General features: G+C 44.7%; 1 protein-coding gene and 1 pseudogene across 2 annotated transcripts in view; one reads left to right on the top strand and one right to left on the bottom strand.

Annotated features, from left to right (window-relative positions):
- TRAPPC10 (trafficking protein particle complex subunit 10) overlaps positions 1–21,641 on the top strand; it is a 91,029-nt gene that overhangs the window by 16,857 nt on the left and 52,531 nt on the right. For both annotated transcript variants that reach the window (XM_032175200.2, XM_058427994.1), the window contains exons 2-3: positions 2,755–2,836; positions 8,445–8,580. In XM_032175200.2, coding sequence (XP_032031091.1) covers positions 2,755–2,836; positions 8,445–8,580 — 218 coding nt within the window. The remainder of the gene's footprint in view (positions 1–2,754; positions 2,837–8,444; positions 8,581–21,641) is intronic.
- Positions 17,262–18,039, bottom strand: LOC116482055 (histone H2A.Z-like; annotated as a pseudogene).

The raw sequence follows: 21,641 nt of genomic DNA, 5'->3' as shown, positions 1-21,641 counted from the left end.
GCCAGGATGATCCCACCTCGGCCTCCCAGTGTGCTGGGATTACAGGTGCGAGCCACTGCGCCCAGCTGCTCTTCACCATCTTTGAAGTGCTGGTTCTCCATACCCCATTTTCAAAGGCATCTCTAATTTTATCAGACTTGATGTGAAGATTTAAGAGTGTATTAAAATAATGGTTGTATATGCTGAGAAAATTGTGATTTTTCTTCACATTCTTAATGCAGAGCTGCAGTGGGTTAGAATTTGGCCTTCAAATCTACGTTGGGGTGCTGTCTTAGCGTGCTAGGGCTGCTGCTGCAGAGTCACACAGTCTGGGTGGCTTAGCAGAAATGCATTGTGTCACAGCTCTGGAGACCAGGTCCAGGCATCCACAGCATGGGCCTCTGTGTCCTCATGGGGCCTTCCTGCATTCCTTCTGTCTGTGTGACCAAATCTTCTCTTTACACCAGTCAGTTGGATTAGGGCCCATCCTGAAGACCTCGTTTTAACTGAGTTACCTTATCAACTTCGAAGACCTTATCTTCATATGGTTATATTCTGAGGTACTGGATTTCAGGGCTTCAACAGGTGGGTTTTTGTGGGACACAGTTCAGCCCATAACAGGTACTGAGGTCAGATGGTCACAGGTCAAATCCCTCCTTATGTCAGATGACACTTTTGCCACTGTTGGATGTGGTGATTGACCGGCCATCTTCTAGGTGAACACAGGTTAGTTAGTCCATGATGGAATGCGAGAGACATTACTACTTGGTAGTCTCCATTTAGACGAGTCTTACTGTACGGCAGGGTTCCCGGGGAGAAGAGCTTGGAGCAGGTATTGGAGGCAGTTCCTCTTTTACTCTGTACGGATGTTATTTGTATATGTATGTGAAGTAACTGTATTGCAAAGACAATGTGAGAGAGAGCGAGTGTGTGTGTGTGTGTGTAGTTTTATATAGAAAACCAAGTGGAAGAGGAGAAAGCTTCCATTTAGTTGCCTTACTTTCCACTTAGCAAAGAGTAATGATTTTTATATATTAATCTGGGAACTGTTTAACAGGACAACAGAAATTGGCAATCAAAGTTAAGAAACCAGACGCAACTAAAGATTTTCTTCTTTTCTTTTATTGATTTCTTTTCTTTCTTTCTTTCTTTTTTTTTTTTTTTTTTTGAGATAGAGTTTCGCTCTCGTTGCCCAGGCTGGAGTGCAATAGTGCAATCTTGGCTCACTGCAACCTCCGCCTCCCGGTTCAAACGATTCTCCTGCCTCAGCCTCCCGAGTAGCTAGGATTACAGGCATGCACCACCACGCCCGGCTAATTTTGTATTTTTTTAGTAGAGACAAGGTTTCTCCATGTTGGTCAGGCTGGTCTCAAACTCCCTACCTCAGGTGATCTGCCCACCTCAGCCTCCCAAAATGCTGGGATTACAGGTATGAGCCATCGCGCCTGGCCTCTTTTATTGATTTCTAAGATGACTACCAAATAAATGAACAAGATGAAAAGTGATAAGTTCAAACATATTGTTTTTGTGTTAACAAAATGTAGTAATAGTCGCTTTTTAACCACTACGTGCCATGCCTTGTTTGAAGTGACTGACATGTGTTGTCTCATTTAATCCTCACCAGAGCTCCTCTGGCCGAGCTCTTCTCATTTTCCCATTTCCCATGTCCCCGAGGCACAGGAAGGTTAAATGGTCTCCCCAGGTGTAGTCAGCTGGTCGGTGATGGAACTGAGATGGGGACCTGGACGTGAGGTTCCCAGCGCCTTGCCCACTCACTGTGCCATCTGCCCGGAAATGTCATTACCCTTCCTCAGTGACTTGACATTATTATATGAGTTTCATGAGGTTTTTTATTTTTAGGCTTTTGATAGCAAAATAAGCAGATGTGTTAATGGCGCACATCAATTCCTAATGATTTCTTAAAGATCAATATAAAAGCAGTTTGGAAAATGGTTTGCTAAAGTAAAGAGGATCCTCTGAGTATAAGAATTTTAGTCATCTATATTAAAAGGTTCTTTTTTGGCTTAAGTGTAATACAGTTATATCATCATTTTATGAGAACAAAATGGATTTTTCATTTCTATTAAAGCAAAGATAAAAGAGCTGAATTAACACTGAGCATGCAGTGTAAAGTCAGCTGCGGCTGGACTCCTAACTCGCGTCTGCCACTGTCAGCTCTGTGCACTGAACACATTGGCCCTCAAAGCTGACATTCCTCATCTGTGAATTGGGGTCGTGTTTGTGCCTTTCCTCCCAGGAGTTATGGGGAAGACAGAATGAGAGGGTGTCTGGCAGGTGCCTTGTGTAATATTCGCACATGGGGAGCCACCTATAAATTTTAGCTCCTGGCATTTGGTTGAACAGTGAGTTGATTTTGGTGAAGTTTTGGTTTCTTTTTCTCCATGGATTTTGGCTGTCTGGGAGAAAGTGGAGGCTGTAGAATACAGCAAAGCTGGGTGAGGTGGAGCAGGCTCCCTCTCTCCTTAGCTTCGTGTCCTTGGGGCAAGTTCTTCACCTTCTCTAATCCTCGTTTTCCTCATGGGGAAAATCACACCCACCCCATGGAGGTGTCACGAGGGTTCAGCTTCATCACATCTGTCCTGCGCTGGGTTTTCCTGAGACTCGTTATGTAGAGGTACAGGTACAGAAGAATCTTGCGATATCGTTTTACTAAACATAAAATTACTTGAAAACACCAATTTATTAAGCTCTAGGCCCATTTTGCATGTATTCACCTAAAAATATGGTAACTGAATTTCTTTCTTCCCTTCATAGGTGCTGGAGATCAGAATTTATTTACCTCTGTTTATCCAACGCTCTCTCAGCAGCTTCCAAGAGAACCAATGGAATGGAGAAGGTATGAGCTATGTGTTTTTTGGCTGTATCCCTCTCTTCATTTTTTAAAATGAAGTACATGTTTTCAAATAAGTATATGTTGTTTAGACTATGTGAACAAGTGAAGTAGCACAAGTTAAAAGCCTCAGTTCTAAAGAAACAGAATGACCTCACATAATCTATGGGTCTTATTCTTTATGGAATACCATGTTTGTTTTTTGTTTTTTTTGTTTTTTTGAGACAGAGTCTTGTTCTGTCGCCCAGGCTGGAGTGCAGTAGTGCAATCTCGGCTCACTGCAACCTCCACCTCCTGGGTTCAAGCAATTCTCCTGCCTCAGCCTCCTGCGTAGCTGGGATTACAGGTGTGCGCTACTGCACCCGGCTAATTTTTGTAGTTTTAGTAGAGACAGGTTTTGCCATGTTGGCCAGGCTGGTCTCGAACTCCTGACCTCAACTGACCCGCCCTCCTCGGCCTCTCAAGGTGCTGGGATTATAGGCATGAGCCACTGTGCCCAGACTACGATGGTTTTCTTAACGAGACGTTGGAAAGTAGAAGCAAGACAATTATTTTGAGTTAAAGACTCACTTTTACAGGAATGATCTGTGATTCTTCATGGTTAACCAGAATGTCTTAAAGGCACAGGCATTTTGCAAAGGAGACATGTACTCACTTAGACTCTACCTTAAAGCAGAAGAACTGGGCTGTATCAGCCATCTTACAAGACCCTCCCTCCACCCTGGCTTGTGTGCATTTTCCTTAAGGACAAGAAGGTAAACAGAAAGATGGTAATTAAAAATTAGGAGCGAGGTTAGATCAGCCATCACCGTTGCTCTGTTGCATGTTTACAGTTAGTCATCTGGTGACATACTCATAGGAAATCACTGGCTGGGAATCCTCTCCTTGGAAAATTTATTTCTGGTAAGACCAGATGTTACTTGTAAATATAAATTTGTGTATATGCAAATGTAAATTTGTAAATTTGGATTTTGTCTTGTAACATAGGTAATCTGATTTTACCCAGGGTATACAGAATTTCTTGTTGTTATTTGTGTTTATGTAATTCTGATTCTCATAGCATTATTCCTTTCTGACCACCAGTTTGTGCCTTAGTAACATGAGGGATTAAGGTGGCTTTCTGGAGTTAACTTACCAAGGTGAATATAGTCTAATTTCTGTGCTGATTATAGTGTCTTACAAGATATGCATTTAGTTGCTAATATTTAATATAAAGAGTGTACAGAGTGTAAGAGAAAAATTGCTTAACGTGTGAGGAGGCCCTCATGTGTTAAGAGAGAAAAAGAGTTTAGCAAATGGAGTAATCTGTAAGGGCATTCTGATAGATAAAGGAAAAAAAAAAGTGGGTTCATGAAACAAGATAATTTTGAGAAAAAAATTAAATAGAGAAACTATGTAGGCCCGGCATGGTGGCTCACGCTTGTCATCCAGACACTTCAGGAGGGTCAGGTGGGAGGATCGCTTGAGCCCAGGAGTTCAAGACCAGCCTGAGCAACATAGTGAAACCCCTGTCTCTGTGAAGAAGAAATAAAATTAGCTGGACATGGTGGTGCACGCCTGTAGTCCTAGCCACTTGGGAGGCTGAGGTGAGAGGATCACTTGAGCCCGGGAGCTGGAGGCTACAGTGAGCTGAGATTGCACCACTGCACTCCAGCCTGGGTGACAGAGCAAGACCCTGGCTCAAAAATAAATAAAAAGAAACTGTGTAGATTTAATATTTGTATTCATCTCTTCTCCTCTCTGAAACTCCAGTAAATGGACTACATAAATACTAAACAAATAAATGGACTAAAAAAAAATGGACCAAACAATTGCTAAACAAATAACCGTACATAAAGAACTAAAAAGGCAGACGTGCATAAAGACAGAGAAAGGAGGAGGCAGCGGAGGCCGGAGGATGTAGCTGTGCTTTTGGGAGAAAGAGAAACAGGTGGAGGAATTAGGAGAGAAAGCTGGGGAAGTTCAATCCCTTGTGTCTTGTGGCTCCATGAGAGGAAGGGAATTTCTGACAAAGGACAAAGTGCCAGATCTTGGAAGGCCCGGGTGAAAGCAGGGCTGGAGATCGGGGTTGGCAGAGGTGTGGACAGGGACAGTTAGACTCAGGGTCCCCACTCTTGTCTGTAGTGAAGTGATTGCTGTCATTGCCTACCCAACCCCCACCGCCCCTCAGGAACCTGGAAAGTCTTTCTGTGGACAGAAGAGCTCCAGACCCTCGGATCTGAGGCGCTGCAGAAGGCAAGGGAGAAGGGCCATTCTAAAACCAGCTGGCCTAGGTTCTGAACAGGGCACAGCTCCGCTCTGGGAACTCTGTAGCCGGATCCATGCTTCCTAGGCAAGAGAGTAGAGAACTTATCTCAGGAAAATTGGATGGCCCCAGGGAAAAGACTATGTTTTTCAGAAACGACCTTGAAATTTAGGAAAGAAATGTGTTACCTTAGGGAAGATATGTCCACCTGAAACCTCAGGATGTGTCTTTTTGGAATAAGGGTCTTCGCAGATATAGTTAAGATAAGGACCTCAATGTGAGATCATCTTCAATTAGGGTAGATCCTGAATCGAATTACAAGTGTCCTTATAAGAGGCAGAAGAGAAGACACAGACACAGGGGAGAAGACCTTGTGAAGATGGAGGTAGAGATTAGAGTGATGTGTCCATGAGCCAAAGAATGCTGAGGATGCCAGCAGCCACCAGAAGCTGGGAGAGAGGCAAGGAACCTCCCACTGCAGCCAGAGAGAACTAAGCCCACCCACACCTTGATTTCAACTTTCTGGCCTCATGAAACATGCAAGAATAAGCTAATGTCCTAAGCCTCCAAGTTTGTGGTAGTTTGTGACAGCAGCTCTGGAAACTCATGCAGGAGGGCAGGTTGAGAAGGATAGAGTAGGTACTTGCTGTAGTTTGAATGTGTCCCCAAACATTCTTGCATTGGAAACTTAATTTCTGCCCTCCTGAGTGGATTAATGTTGCTGTCACGGGAGTGGGCTCCTTATCATGTGAGTGGGTTTGTTATCAAAGTGAGCTCTCTTTGGCTCTCTGGCTCTTGCCCTGTCACCATGTGATGCCCTCTGCGGGTTTTGACATAGCAAGAAGGTCCTCACCAGATGCTGGCACCTTGATCTTGGACTTCCCAGCCTCCAGAACTGTGAGCGCAGTAACCTTCTGTTGCTTATAATTTACCCAGCCTGTGATATTCTGTTACAGCAGCAGAAAACAGACCAAGACATGGATGTGTGTGTGTTGGTGGGTGGTGAGGGGGAAGAGAGGGAGAGAGAGAAAAGCTTTTCAGTACTCTTTGTATTGAAGTACTTATCTCAGCACAGTGGCTCACACTTGTAATCCCAGCACTTTGGGAGGCCAGGGTGGGTAGATCGGAGTTTAAGACCAGCCTGGCCAACATGGTGAAACCCTGTCTCTTCTAAAAATACAAAATTAGCCAGGCATGGTGGCACATGCCTATAATTCCAATTACTTGGGAGGCTGAGGCAGGAGAATTGCTTGAACCTGGGAGGAGGAGATTGCAGTGAGCCAAGATCGCACCATTGCACTCCAGCCTGGGTGACGAGCAAAACACTGGCTCAAAAAATAAAATGAAATAAAATAAAACAAAATAATTACTTTGATAAAAAGTAGAAATTTAAAATTAATTGATTGGATCTAGGAAATGAAAACAATTGAAACAAAGTTTACCAGACGCACTGAACAGCTGTATAGCTGAAAAGCAAATTAGTGAGCTGGAAGAATTGAGCTTAGAGACTCAGGAGATGATTGCTAAAAGCAGGAGTGGGAGAGCATGGAGGAAAAGCTGGCTCTGGAGGATAAATCGAGGAGCTCCAGGATCCACCTGAGGGGCTTTTCAGAAGGAAAGTGGAGGGAACAGAGGACAGGTGACATTTGAAGAATGGCTGTCAAGCTTCTCCCAGAAGGGAGTTGGGATACTGCAGGAGCTTAGTGAATGTCAAGCAGAATGAAGAAAACAAAGCAAACAGAAAACCATGCCAGGGAATCAGAGAGAAACAGAAGATGAACCGAGTAGACAGTTTCTAACAGAACCGTTTACAATGCAACATAAAATATATTTACAAACAGCCTCCCCACAGTCCTGAGGGAAAGTACCCCAGACCCTAGAATTCTTTATCATTCACAGTGTCATCAAGAGGGAAGACTCTGTCACAGCTTCCCACCCTGAGGGCTTTGTGTGAGCCACAGGTGCCGAGAGGTTTTTCCTCTAGGCTCCCGGGTGGCCGTGTGGGGCCTAGGATGGCCAGGAGTTCTGCCCCATCACTTCTGTGTGCAGTTCTGTTCCATCACTTCTGTGTGCAGAAAGCCATTTGTGTCTACCCCAGAGTCCCATTCACATATGTTCATTGCTTGTCATGATATGGAGATAGGTGCGCTGAAGTGAATACAAATATTTTCAGACATCTATAAGAACAGAAATCTTGCGACCCTCTTAGTAATTTAAGGATGCATCCCAATACGAAGGCAAATGAACCCAGGGATCCAGGGTGAAAGCGACGTCTGCCAGCAACATGACATGTTTTGCTGAAGTTAAGGTGTCACTTTTTAAAAAAATTAAAAATCTAAAATTTCAGATGTGTGTGAAGGAGAACAGAGAGAAGGGGGGATAGACTTTAACTTTAGTCTTTGTAATAAAACCTTAAGTTACATACTGAGAATTAAAATGTGACCAACGGTAGAATAGAGATAGATGATAAGACTTTCAAACCAGCAGAGAGAAAAGATGGAAAAAGAAAACTTGATTAATCTCTCAAAGGACAGGGAAAAATAGAGCTGGCAAGTAGAAAATGCACATATTTAAGCATCAGCATAGTCACGTTAGTGATGGTTGGTTTTCAGTTATTAAACACAGCATCCTTAGATTGGATGAAAAACAAAGTCCAGCTATAACATTCAGAAGAGACGCAGCTGCTAGAAGTGAGAAGTACAGGCATGGCACAGAGATCCATGCGGTTATGGTTCGCTGTCAGAAGCATCGTTAGGCCGTCACTGAGAGCCTTGGATGAGATGCAGGGGGCGTGTGGGATTTCTTGATGGGTTCCTTCTTCTTGGGTTGAGAATAAAGTAGAGGTTTGTACTGCTATTTTATTTGTGCTCTGCAAACAAAAATCTGTTATCTTTTCACCAAATAACTTTGTTTCTTGGATAAAATACAAGTTGTTCCAAAAATACGAATGCAACCCTAAAGCTTTCATAAGTTAAAACTGCACTTTGGACATTTGGGACACACTTTTCTTCTTTTATAGTGACATAATTGTAGATTCCGTTACACTGAAACCCGTTGAGTCTCTAGTGGCCCTGGTTAAATGCAGTACTTGGAAGAATGTATTACTGTGCCTGTGTCCTTGAGGAAAATGAAAGATTTTGTACTTGAGGAAAATGAAAGAAGGTCAAATGGAGCTTTGACCTGTACATGTGAACTGTGTTTAAAATAATTCATAGAATGTTTTTGAGCAGAATAGCATAGTTATGATTTGGGGTTAATATATATGCTCTGAACTCATGGATACGATTACATTATTTGTTGTTCTGTTTCCCCTCTTCTGATGAATGTTGTTTAGTTGTTTTCTCAGTGACTTCAAACAATTGTTTACAGGTCCTATGGCCGGGCTCCGAAGATGATTCACCTAGAGTCTAACTTTGTTCAATTCAAAGAGGAGCTGCTGCCCAAAGAAGGAAACAAAGCTCTGCTGACGTTTCCCTTCCTCCATATTTACTGGACAGAGTGCTGCGTGAGTACCCGTGAGGGAGGAGGACGCGCCGTGGGATGGGGTTGAAAATGCGTGGAGAGGGCTGTGTGAGGACCCGTGAGGGAGGAGGACGCGCGTGGGATGGGGTTGAAAAGGTGTGGGTCTAGGCTTTGTTGAGGCAGCTGTAATTTTTCAAATTTACTTTTTAACATACTCGTTATGGGTTGTCCCTTCATTCCTTGGCCAAGTGCGGGACTTGCTGTTGCATGTTTGTGCCCTGGTCTGGTGTGCTGTGCTCACTGTGGCCCCGAGCGCAGTCCTGTTCCCATGTCTCCAGTCTTGTGAGCTGTCTCACTGTGCCCCATGGCTGCCAGGCTTAGTCTGAGCTGTGTTTGATCATGACTTTCTGCTTTGTTTTCATGACCCCCGTGTTCCCATCGTGGCTCCATTGTCCTTGGTCATCTGTTGTTTCTTCTGCTTGTTTGTGACCCCACTGAGGCTAGGACCATGTCCTTCCTCCCTATTGCCGTGCCTGTGCAGGAGGCGCCCCGTGACTCTCCGTGGAACGAGTGGGCCTCAGCCCTGTGGCCGCCACAGCTTTCACTTGTATTTTCCAGTTGCGTATTCATGAATCCAGAAAGAACCTTTTCATTCTTGACACACTTCTTCTGTTGTGAACTAATAGAAAATTCTATGCGGCATTTCTTCCTGTGTTTTGACTCAAATAAAGCAAGATTTAGCAGAATAGAAAGTACATAGATTATTACACACTGTGACATTGTAGCCTAAACCTGAGGCACAGAGGTAGTTGGTGATTTTAATGAGACAGGAGCTGTAAGTCTGCACCTGGTTTTCCTCAGACTTCACCTCATGCACCCTTTCCCTGCTGACTTTGCTCCGCCTCCTTTCCCAGGGGCTCCACACAGCGAGTGAGGACACACGTAGGAGTTTTCCGCCAGGGAAGCCTCTGCCCGAGACTCTGTGCCCAGGGTTTTCACCATGCTGCTCCGCAGGCCCCCCCTGCCTGGCGTGCCTGAGAAGGACACTGTCCCTGGCCTGCTGTGCCAGCTCTTCTCCCCATAACCCCTGGTTGTAATGTTCGATTTGATCACTCCTTCCAGGAGTTGTCCGGTTTCTCCCTGGTGTAGGGCTGTTGTCCCCTTGCGATCAGTAATCTAACTCTGGGGAGCCACTGTGAGACGACATGAGTGTCCTGCCCCTCACCCAGTGGTGATTCTTTCCTGAGCCAGTCTTTACTAAGGGTGCTAACCTTTCCACCCACCTCCGTCAGCCCATCCCCTATTGTGGGGAGCGCCCCCAGAGCCTTCTGTTCAGGCAGTGGTTAGAGTCAGTCACCTTTACTGATGCTCAGGTTGTCCCAGATTTGGCCATCGAGAGTCACTTCACACTGGCCCCTGTGTTCTTTTGAGCATTTTCTAATCATTTGTGGCATACCAAGATGTTTTAGGTTCTGGGAGCTCGTTGCCCTTGTGCTGGAGTCAGTCGCGTCTCTGTGGAGCCCTGGTTCCTCTGGCAGCAGGTGTGCTTGCTGCCATTGGGGCGTTGCTGCCTCTCCACCCTTTCAGCAGACAGAGCTGATAGGGATGTGCCTTAGACGTCATGAACTGGGCCGGGCATGGTGGCTCACGCTTGTAATCCCAGCACTTTGGTAGGCCCAGGCGGGTGGGTCACGAGGTCAGGAGTTTGAGACCAGCCTGGCCAAGATGGTGAAACCCCGTCTCTACTAAAAATACAAAAATTAGCTGGGCGTGGTGGCACATGCCTGTAATCCCAGCTACTCAGGAGGCTGAGGCAGGAGAATTGCTTGAACCTGGGAGGTGGAGGTTGCAGTGAGCCGAGATCGTGCTACTGCACTCTAGTCTGGAAGACAGAGCAAGATTCTTGTCTCAAAAGAAAAAAAATCATGAACTGATACTGATGTGTCCAATTTTATAACCTGGAGGGCTCCTTCTTGCCTCTCATTTATTTCTGCTCTCACCAACATCAACACATCTCTGTATTTGCTCAGTGCTACAATGTGCATAAGATAGTTTCAGGATTGCTACACCTACGCACAACTAGGAGCAGACCTACTGAGAACAGCTCCAAATTTGCAACTAAACTTTTCCTTTTGGACAGTATGTATCATAGTGTTTATTAATGTCTCCTTCAGCTTCATCCTTTTCAGGGTTTTTGTAGTTACTCTTGCGTGTTTAATTTAGGTATTTTTGTTGTGATCAAACTAAGTTTATAAATTCCTATATGCAGAACTAACATCTTGATCACGTTGAGACATACTCAAGAGCAAGCGCTGCCTTTCCTTTTGTGCAAGTCTACTTCTGTGTTTTACACTTTATTTTATTAGAGATTTTTAAAAATTCTTTTTTTTTTTTTTTTTTTAAGACAGGGTCTTGTTCTGTCACTCAGGCCAGAGTGCAGTGGCGGGTTCTTGGGTCACTGCAACCTCAACCTCCTGGGCTCAAGTGATTGTCCTACCTCAGCCTCTTGATTGAGTTGAGACCACAGGCGTGTGCCACCATGCCCAGCTAATTTTTTTGTATTTTTTTGTAGAGATAGGGTTTTGCCATGTTGGACAGGCTGGTCTTGAATTCCTAGATTCAAGGGATCCATCTGCCTCCACCTCCCAAAGTTCTGGGATTACAGATGTGAGCCACGGTGCCTTACAGGGTCTTGCTCTGTCACCCAGGCTGGAGTGCTGGAGTGAAGTGGTGCAATCTTGGTTCACTGCAACCTCCGCCCCTCTAGGCTGACGCCATCCTCCCACCTCAGCCTCCCAAGTAGCTGGGACCACACCTGGCTTTTTATTTTTTTTATTTTTTTTATTTTTTTTTGTATTTTTAGTAGAGATGGGATCTTACCATGTTGCCCAGGCTGATCTCAAACTCCTGGCCCCAAGTGATCCTCCTGCCTCGGTCCCCTGAAGTGCTAGGACTACAGGTGTGAGCCGCTGCGCCCAGCCGCCATAGTTCAATATTGAACTATATTTGCATTGCTGGTATAAATCCCACTTAGTCATAGTATTATTTTCTTAATGTGGTATTGGAGTCTATCACTTCAGTTTTATTTAGGAGTTTTTGCATCTATAATTCACAAGTGGTTGATCGGTAACTTTTGTTTTATGCTCTTTTTACGAGGTTTAGGTATTGATGTTCTACGTAATTCATTAAAATAATTTGGAAGTTTTTACTTACTTTCTGTTTCCGAAGTCATTTATGTAGCACTGGAGCTACCTGGTCTCTAAGGTTTGATGGAATTTTGGGAAACTAGCTGGGCCAGGTACTTTTTTGTAACTCTTCAATGAAAATTGGTCTGTTTTCAGCCATTTGCTAATTTTGATAAACTACATTTTCTTGGAAATTACGTATTTCGGTTAAGTTGTAAAACTTTCTTTCATTGAAGTATATGAAGTGTTCTTTCTTTACTTTTTTTTTTTTTTTTTTTTTTTTTTTTTGAGATGGAGTTTCACTCTTCTTGCCCAGGCTGGAGTGCAGTGGTACAATCTTGGCTCACTGCAACCTCTGCCTCTTGGGTGCAAGCGGTTCTCCTGCCTCAGCCTCCCGAGTAGCTGGGATTACAGGCATGCGCCACCACACCCTGCTAATTTTGTAGTTTGGAGACGGGGGTTTCTCCATGTTAGTCAGGCTGGTCTCAAACTCCCGACCTCAGGTGATCTGCCTGCCTCAGCCTCTCAAAGTTCTGGGATTACAGGCGTGAGCCACCACGCCCAGCTTTTTTGACTTTTAAAATGTGCTGTCAGTGGCCGGGCGCGGTGGCTCACGCCTGTAATCCCAGCACTTTGGGAGGCCGAGGCGGGCGGATCACAAGGTCAGGAGATCGAGACCATTCTGGCTAACACAGTGAAACCCCGGCTCTACTGAAAATACAAAAAAATTAGCCAGGCGTGGTGGCGGGCGCCTGTAGTCTCAGCTACTCAGGAGGCTGAGACAGGAGAATGGCGTGCACCCGGGAGGCGGAGCTTGCAGTGAGCCAAGATCGCGCCACTGCACTTCAGCCTGGGCGATAGAGCAAGACTCTGTCTCAAAAAAAAAAAAAAAAATGTGCTGTCAGTAATTATTTTCCTATCATTATTTATTTATTATTATTATTTTTTGAGACGGACTCTTCGCTCTGTCACTCAGGCTTTAGTGCAGTGGCACATTCTTGAGTCACTGCAACCTCTGCCTCCCAGGTCCAAGTGATTCTTCTGCCTCAGCCTCCCACTAGCTGGGGTTACAGGCGCCTGCCACCATGCCTGGCTAATTTTTGTATTTTTAGTAGGGATGGGGTTTCACCATGTTGGCCAGGCTGGTCTCAAACTCCTGACCTCAGGCGATCTCCCAAAGTGCTGGGATTACAAGCATGAACCACGGCACCCAGCCCCCATCATTATTTCTTATTTTGTATATTTGTGCTTTCTCTCTTTCTTCCTTGATTAAATTAGCTAGTTCGATTTTTTCCCTCCAGAGAACCAGGATTTTAATGTATTTATCTGATTTATCGTTAGTCTGTTTTCTACTCAAGTTTCTACTTTCATTTTTATTATTTTCTTCTTTTTGTTTTCTTATGGTTTACTTTGTTCATTTTTTAGATTTCGGGAGTTTGAAATGCATTTATTTTCATTCTTAAATTTTTACTGATATAGGTCTTTAAAGTTAGGAATTTTTCTCTAGTTAATACTTTAAATATATCCCATTGTTTTATCATTATTTTTCAGAAATTCTCTATTTTTGATTTGTATTTCACCCTTTCATTAAATAGTTGTTTAACAGAAAGCTTTTTAGCTTACAGAAAAAAAAAAGATTAAAAAAATTTTGTTTAGAAATTTCTAGCTTTATTGCATTGTGTTCAGAAAGCGTTTATATTTTTGCTTTACGAAACTTATTTTTAAGATTTTATGAACCTGACTGTTGTGTGACCTAATAAATGAGTTTTTTTGGACATTTCATGTGTGTTTGAGAATGTATTTTCTGTTTCCAGATTGTAATGTTAAATATCCATAAGACCTATCTTACTGCTTGTGTTGTTTAGGTCATTTATATTTTGAATTTTGTCCATTTGACCTATCTTTAACTGACAGTGGTATGGTAAAGTCTTCTGTTAGTGGTGTGTTTCTGTTTCTCTTGCATCTCCTATAGTTTCTGTTTTGTATAGGTGGTTGATGTATTATTTGGTGCTTAGGTGTTTACAACTTACAGTTTTTATGGAGTGAAATATGTCATTTACAGAATGGCTTCTGGGCAGTGTATCTTGCTTAGGGAGGCCTTGTCTGTCTGAAGAGAACTGATTTTCTGTATTTTAATAATTTTGTAATTTATGTCTTATATTGGGACCTGTATAGCTTCAAATTATTTATATATATTAGGAGCTGTGGGAGTTGAGGGTCTAATTTTACTCTCTGAATGCATAGCAGATTGGCCTAACACCATTTCATGATAGTGTGCCTTTTCTCCACTTACTGGGAATGTCATCTTTATTTTAAACCAACATCCTGTATGCACAATATTCTAGACACTTTGGTTCTATTGATCATTGTCTATCCTGTGCCAGAATCAGACTTTTAATTATTACACTTTTTTTTGAGATGGAGTCTTGCCCGGTTGCCCAGGCTAGAGTGCAGTGGCTTGATCTTGGCTCACTGCAACCTTTACCTCCCGGGTTCAAGTGATTCTTCTGTCCCAGTCTCCTGAGTAGCTGGGACTACAGGTGCCCACCACCACCCCCGGCTAATTTTTGTATTATTAGCGGAGACGGGGTTTCACCGTATTGGCCAGGCTGGTCTCAAATTCCTGACCTCGTGATCCACCCGCCTCAGCATCCCAAAGTGCTGGGATTGCAGGCGTGAGCCACCGTGCCTGGCCTATTACACTTTTATAATATGTATCAATATCTTTCTTTTAAAATAAACCTTGTGGCCGTCTACATTTTCCCTTCCACATGTCGAGTGTCCAGATTCATTTTCTGAAGATGGCTGTAGCAGCATACCCATCCCACGTGCTCCTCTCTATGTGACAGTGACTTTCCCTTGTTGAAAGGCTGGGCCTATGTTTCCTCCAGTTGAATCTGGGTGGGCTTCTGACCGTGGCAGAAGCAACAGTGTGATACTTGAGAGGAAGTCCTAAAAGATAACGTGCCTTCTGCTGGATTCTCTCGGGGTGCTTGTTCTTAGATGCCAGCCACCGTGCTGTGGGGAAGCCAAGCAGCCTCGTGGGAAGGCCACGCGTAGGTGGTCAGCCTGCCCCAGCTGAGTCCCACTGTGTGTGTTAGCTCCCAGCCTCAACACGCTGCTGACACCAGGTGGAGCAGAGACCTTGGTTCCCACCACATTCTCTCTAGGTTGTAGATCCGTGAGCAAAAGAAAGTTTTACACCACTATAGCTTGGAGTGGACTGTTACACAGCAATAGATAACTGGAATATCAGTCGAAAAAGAGAAGGCTGGAGGCATTTTGATTGGGATTACCTTGAATAAGTTGTTAATTCATTTGAGAAGAACTTTAATCATGAGTCTTCTTGAATCAGGGAATGTGGTATGTATGTTTTTCCATTCTTTATGACTTTTTTCTGCCCTTATTTTTCATAAAAGTTTTACGTTTTTATTGTTAGCTTTAGCTTTTGTGGCCGTTTTGAATGAGACTTTTTTTTCCTTAAAATTACATTCTAATAGCCTTTTTTTCCCCCAAATCTTGATTATCGTCTATTTAAAAAAAGGAGTAAGTTGATAATATTTAGGATTTTAGATTTAAAAGTAAAACTCTTTGTTATGTTGAGTAGTTGCTTTAGGATTTATAGAGTACATCTGTAACAGCATAATTCTTCCTTCAAGGAATATTAATTATATTACTCGACGCATGATATAAGAACTTTGCATCGTTGACTTCTGTTTTCTCCCTCCCAGCCTTTGTTATTGTTGTCGTACATTTTCTGTATGTGTTAAAACCCCATAGTACATTGTTACTATTTTTTGCCTTAAACAGTCAGTTATGCCTTGGAGAGATTAAAATAGAAAATCATGTCTTTTTTTTTTTTTGGAGACAGAGTTTCGCTCTGTTGCCCAGGCTGGAGTGCAGTGGGGTGAACTCAGCTCACTGCAACCACCGCCTCCCAAGTTCAATCGATACTCCTGCCTCAGCCTCTGAAGTAGCTGAGATTATAGGCATCTGTCACCACGCCCGGCTAATTTTTTGTATTTTTAGTAGAGATGGGGTTTCTGCCATGTTGGCCAGGCCAGTCTTGATCTCCTGACCGCAGGTGATCTGCCCACCTGGGCCTCCTAAAGTGCTGGGATTACAGGTGTGAGCCACTGCACATATTTACCCACCCAGTTTCCATTTCCATTGCTGTCTGTTCCTTTTCTTTAAAATCCCTCCACCTCCCGGGTTCAAGCCATTCTCCTGCCTCAACCTCCTGAGTAGCTGGGATTACAGGTGCACACCACCACGCCCAGCTCATTTTTGTATTTTTAGTAGAAACGGGGTTTCACCATGTTGGTCAGGCTGGTCTCGAACTCCTGACCTGGTGATCCGCCCGCCTCTGCCTCCCAAAGTGCTGGGATTACAGGCGTGAGCCACCGTGCCCAGCCTTTGTTGCTGTCTCTTCCTTTGTGCACATCCAGATTTTCATCTGGTCTGGATTTCCTTCTGACCGAAGGATTTCTGTAACCTTGCTTGTAGTGCAGGTCAGTTACAGTAAGCTTTTTCGGCGTTTGTATATTGGGAAAGTCTATTTTGCCTTAATTTTTGAAAAATATTTTCACTCGTTAGGGAATTCTAGGTTGACAATTTTTTTTAAAGATGTTTCACCTCTTTTGGGTTCCATTGTTTCCCATGGGAAATCTTTCATTATTATTTTTGTTATTTTTTACATAAAGTGGCTTTTTTTCTTTGCATTTTAAGTTTTTTTTCTTTCTTTTTTTCTTTTTTTTCTTTTTTTTGAGACAGAGTCTCGCAGTATTTCCCAGGCTGGAGTGCAGTGGAGCAATCTTGGCTCACTGCAACCTCTGCCTCCCGGGTTCAAGCGATTCTTCTGCCTCAGCCTACGGAGTAGCTGGGATTATGGGTGCCTGCCACCATGCCCAGCTAATTTTTTTGTATTTTTAGTAGTAGAGACGGGGTTTAACCGTGTTGGCCAGGCTAGTCTCGAACTCCTGACCTTGTGATTTGCCCACCTCGGCCTCCCAAAGTGCTGGGATTACAGGCGTGAGCCACTGCGCTGGGCCAAGATTTTTTTCTTTATATTGGTTTTTAACAGTTTGATTATGGTATGCTTTGGTGTAGATTTCTGCATATTTCGTGTACTCGGGGTTTGGGTTTATTTTTTTTTCTTTTTTGTGGGGGTGGATATGACCTTTATTGAGCATATCCACCAGAGTGGAAATAATGTCTGTACAAAACCAGATGTTTGTTACTGTAACTTCTGCATCACAATTAAAATCCGAGCAGTTTTTAAAAAACAGTCAACTCAGTCAAAACCCACTGCTTCAGAATCAATAGCTTCTTTGAAGCCACAGTAACACTTAAATATGGTTAAGACTCGAATGTAGAAATTTGGTTGGTTGGAAAGCTAATTAAACTTCTAACTTGCTTAAATAGAATTACAGAAAGGTAAAATTGTGTTTTTCACAGAGATGCAGTCCACTGGAATCACCAACACTGGACAGCTGGTAGAGTATTTAGAGTCCTGAGAAACAAGGAATCCAGGCATTCTTTAGACAGTCTGCTGTTGTCCCTTCTTCCCAGAGATTTGTGGGTGTGTGCAGTGACACCACCACCAGCAATTGTAGCCTTGACAAGAGACTCCGATTCTTCATCTCCAGGAATAGCAAGTTGCAAGTGATGAGGGGTGACATGCTTTACCTTTTAAGTTTTGTTGTTGTTTTTTTTTTTTTTTTTTTGATACTGAATTTCGCTCTTGTTGCCCAGGCTGGGGTGCAGTGGCACGATCTCGGCTCACTGCAACCTCTGCCTCCCAGGTTCAAGCGATTCTCCTGCTTCATCCTCCCGAGTAGCTGGGATTATAGGCAGCCACTATGCCCTGTTAATTTTGTATTTTTAGTAGAGACAGGGTTTCTCCATGTTGGTCAGACTGATCTTGAACTTCCAACCTCAGGTGATCTTCCTGCCTTAGCCTCCCAAAGTGCTGGGATTACAGGCATAAGCCACCGCACCCGGCCACCTGTAAGTCTTTTGATGCATTTCCTGCCAGTTCAAGTCTCTCTGTGGCGAGGTACTCCAGGATGGCTGTGTTGTGCACAGTGGCAGTCGCGCCCACACGTCCATGACTGGCCGTCCTAGATTTCAAGTGTCGATGAATACGGGCCACTGGAAACTGCAAGCCGGCTCTGCAAGTGGGAAACCGCCTTTGTCTTGGCCTTTCCGGAGTCCTTCCCCACCTTACCGCCAGCCATTTCGAATTCTGCTGAAGCTCAAGCAAGCAAGGCAGAGAAAGGGCTAATCAGACCCACGGCAAGATCCCACCACCTACTCCTTCGGCGCACTGTGATTCAGACTGCCTGGGGTTTATAGTTTTGATCTAATTTGGAACATTTTTATTTTATTTTATTTTATTTTTGAGACAGGGTGTTACTGTCACCCAGGCGGGAGTACAGTGGCACCATCTTGTCTCACCACAACCTCTGCCTCCTGGGTTCAAGCGATTCTTGTGCCTCATCTTCCGTGTAGCTCGAAGTATAGGCACGTGCCACCGTACCTGGCTAATTTTTGTATTTTTAACAAAAATGGGGTTTCGCCATGTTGGCCAGGCTGGTCTCAAACTTCTGGTCTCAAGTGATCCCAAAGTGCTGGGATTACAGGCATGAGCCACCGCACATGGCCTGATGTGGAACACTTTTGGTCATTGTTTCCTCAGATTGTTTTTCTGTTGCTCCCTCTCCTGGGGATGCTGTGTGTGTGTGTGTGTGTGTGTGTGTGTGTGTGCGCGCGCTACATGAAGTTCCATAACTCACTGATAATCTGTTATTTTTTTGTAGTCCTTTTTCTTGGTGTTTCATTTGTGTAATTGCTGCTGCTCTGTCTTCATGTTAACCTTTTCTTCTGCAGTGTCTAATCGGCTCTCATTCCACATAGTATATTTTTCATTTTAGATGTTGAGGTTTGCATCTCTAAAAGTTCCATATGGGTCTTTTTCTTGATTAAGTATCTTCCATGTAAGTGGACTGCTTCACTTTGGTCCACTACCTTCTTCAACATATGAAATAACTAAGTGACAGTAGTTACTGTTAACTCTTTTAATTGCTTTCTGTGTCATTACTGGAGCTATTTCTATTGATTGATTTTTCCTTTTGAGTATAGCTTTATGATTTGATAGGTCTGGAACGGTGATCAGTCCAGGACAAATTATTCCTTACAGCCGAGGCAAGACGGTCTTGAGTTCCTCTGGTTTTCCAGACTGGCCTGTGGGGACAGCCTTGTTCCCTGCCTTGTGTGACTGCCAAGCATGGGTGCCTCTGATCGTGTCTGCGGGTTCTGTTCCGGCAATGGGTGGTTCCTGCATGCACTTCCTCATCAGTTCCCTGTGGAATGCTCGAGGGCCCTGTGCCGGTCTACTTTACTCACTGTGTCCCTCTCCTGTCCCAACACAGTCCTAGGAATTCTAGCTGTCTTGATCTCCCTGGCCTGGGCTCTGTGTCATCAACTCAGGGAGTCGGCCAGCTTCCCCTCTGTCACCCACCGCCCTCCCCACCCTCTGGTGGGCACCCAGAGGGCTTGCTGGGCTTGTTTCCCATCTCTGAGTGTTGAGGGGAGGAATCATTGTCCTTTGTTCCTTGGTGTCCATGGTCTTGAAAACCATTGATTCATGTTTCTTGGTTTTTGGTGTTTTCGGGTTTTTTTTGTTTTTTTTTTTTTTTTTTTTTTTTTTGGTGACAGAGTCTTGCTCTATCACCCAGGCTGGAGTGCAGTAGTGAGATCTCAGCTCACTGCAACCTCCACCTCCTGGGTTCAAGCAATTCTCCTGCCTCAGCCTCCTAAGTAGCTGGGATTACAGGTGCATGCTACCATGCCCAACTAATTTTTGCATTTTTAGTAGAGATGGGATTTCACCATGTTGGCCAAGCTGGTCTCAAACTCCTGACCTCAAGTGATCTGCCCACCTCAGCCTCCCAAAGTGCTGGGATTACAGGTGTGAGCCACCATGCCCACCCTGTGGTTTTTTGTTTTTTTTTTTTTTTTTTGGTTGGTTCAGGCAGTGGTGTAAATCTAGTCCCTGTCACTTCATCTTGGCTAGAAGCAGTTCACTCATTGATTTCTAGCTTTTGATGGAGTGTAATCTATTACTATCATAGTGTTAATAATTAATATCATTGATGTGCAGATTGTTCTGAATTTGGCTTGTACTTATGTACTGAGAATGTACTGATTCTTTGAGTACTCTCTGGGCTCATCCCCTCCTCTTGCTTCATCTCAGGGCTCAGCCCTGGCTCCTTCCAGTGGGAAACTGTATTTAGAAGTCAGGACCTGGAGCTAGGGGAGAGCTTTGCTGGTGAGCTCTCAGTGGGCATGGCTGGAGAACATGTGTGTACACCCACATGTGTACGTGCACACATTTACATCTGTATTTCCTGCGTAGCTGCTTGTGTATGTACATACATACATGTACACACATGAACCCATTTCAGTTCAGCACTGCAAGGGTGATCCTGGTTTCCTCCCTTCTGTGTTTGTAACTCCCTTCTCCACATGGAGGAGCCAGGCACTGGTTCTCCTCCGTGTTTCTGATGCGAGTAATCCCTCTGTGAATGACCATCCTCCTGTCACTGCTGCTCTGCTCCCAGCAGGTGGATGCCCATTCCCACACTTGCCTGGCAGTGTGCCTGGCACAGACTTCCTCCTCACCTCACTTGATCTGCAGTCAGGACAGGCTCAGGACTTAAATTCAATGAAAAGGCATCCCTGTTTGGGGGATGCCCTTTGTGCCCTGCTTGGCCCCTTATCCCACTTATACCCTTATACCCCTGTGCCAGCCCGAAAATCCTTCATCATCTCACTTGGGGCCTCACATCTTGTTCTGTACCTCCCTCTACTGCCACCTGGACACCCTCCTCACTGCTGAGCTCTGGTACCTGGGGCGGCCTGCTGTGCTTGCCCACCTTGGGCCCTGATGCCCTGCCCCTGGCTGCTGCCTCCGTCTTGGAGCTGGAGCCTTCGCCTCTGACTCGGCTCTTGGGTCCTGCATGTGTTGCTGCCCACTGCTCATGGGTTTTCCTGTAGTGACTTTGTTTTCTTTCTTTTCTTTTCTCCTTTTCTTTTTTTTTCTTTTCTTTCTCGCTCTGTTGCCCAGGATGGAATGCAGTGGCATGATCTCAGCTCACTGCAACCTCTACCTCCCAGGTTCAAACAATTCTCCTGCCTCAGCCTCCCGGGTAGCTGGGACTATAGGCACCCGCCACCACGCATGGCTATTTTTCTATTTTTAGTAGAGATGGGGTTTCACTATTTGGCCATGCTGGGACTTTGTTTTCTTTAGAGACCCTTAGCTTCACTGGCTCTGCTGGTCCTCTTAAGAGTCACAGAGTCGTTTTTATCACGTTGTTTTGTTTGCTCGCTGGGATGAGTGATAGGCTGCATCTTGCCAACCAGCTTGCCCCAGAATTATGTGGAACTTCTCTGTACTCCTTCTGTCCTGCCTCATGCTCTGTGAGGTTTCTTCTGGAGAGTTCCTGCAAATTGACTGAGCAGAGCTGCTCTAGTGTCCCCTTGGGATGTGGCAGCCCCTGCCCGGTGTGGACAACCTGGAGCCAGGACTCCCTCTGGGGTGGGGGTGGGAGGAGCCCAGGTAAGGGGCTCTTGGTGGCCTTGTAAGAGGCAGAGAGGCTTCCAGCAGCTCCTTGGATGGCTCACCTGTGACGTGTGGATGGGGGCAGCCGGGTGCTGTGTGTATTTTCTTGGCAGTCACAGGCTCTGGGCCTTGTTGGCCTTTTGGTTTTGCTTCCAGGCACGGCGCGTTGGGGCGTCCAGCACAGAACGGCTCACCAGTGTTGTAAAATCTATGCTTCAAGTACCAAGAACTGCCGTGCTATGGAAAATGTGCACTAGATAATTAAGTTGCTGTTGGACATTTATTTGCAGA

The sequence above is a fragment of the Hylobates moloch genome, unplaced genomic scaffold, assembly GCF_009828535.3.
Source record: "Hylobates moloch isolate HMO894 unplaced genomic scaffold, HMol_V3 SCAFFOLD_14, whole genome shotgun sequence".
NCBI classification, from domain to species: Eukaryota; Metazoa; Chordata; class Mammalia; order Primates; family Hylobatidae; genus Hylobates; species Hylobates moloch.
Note: the sequence above shows the minus strand (reverse complement) of the source record. Positions and strands in the feature narration are given on the sequence as shown.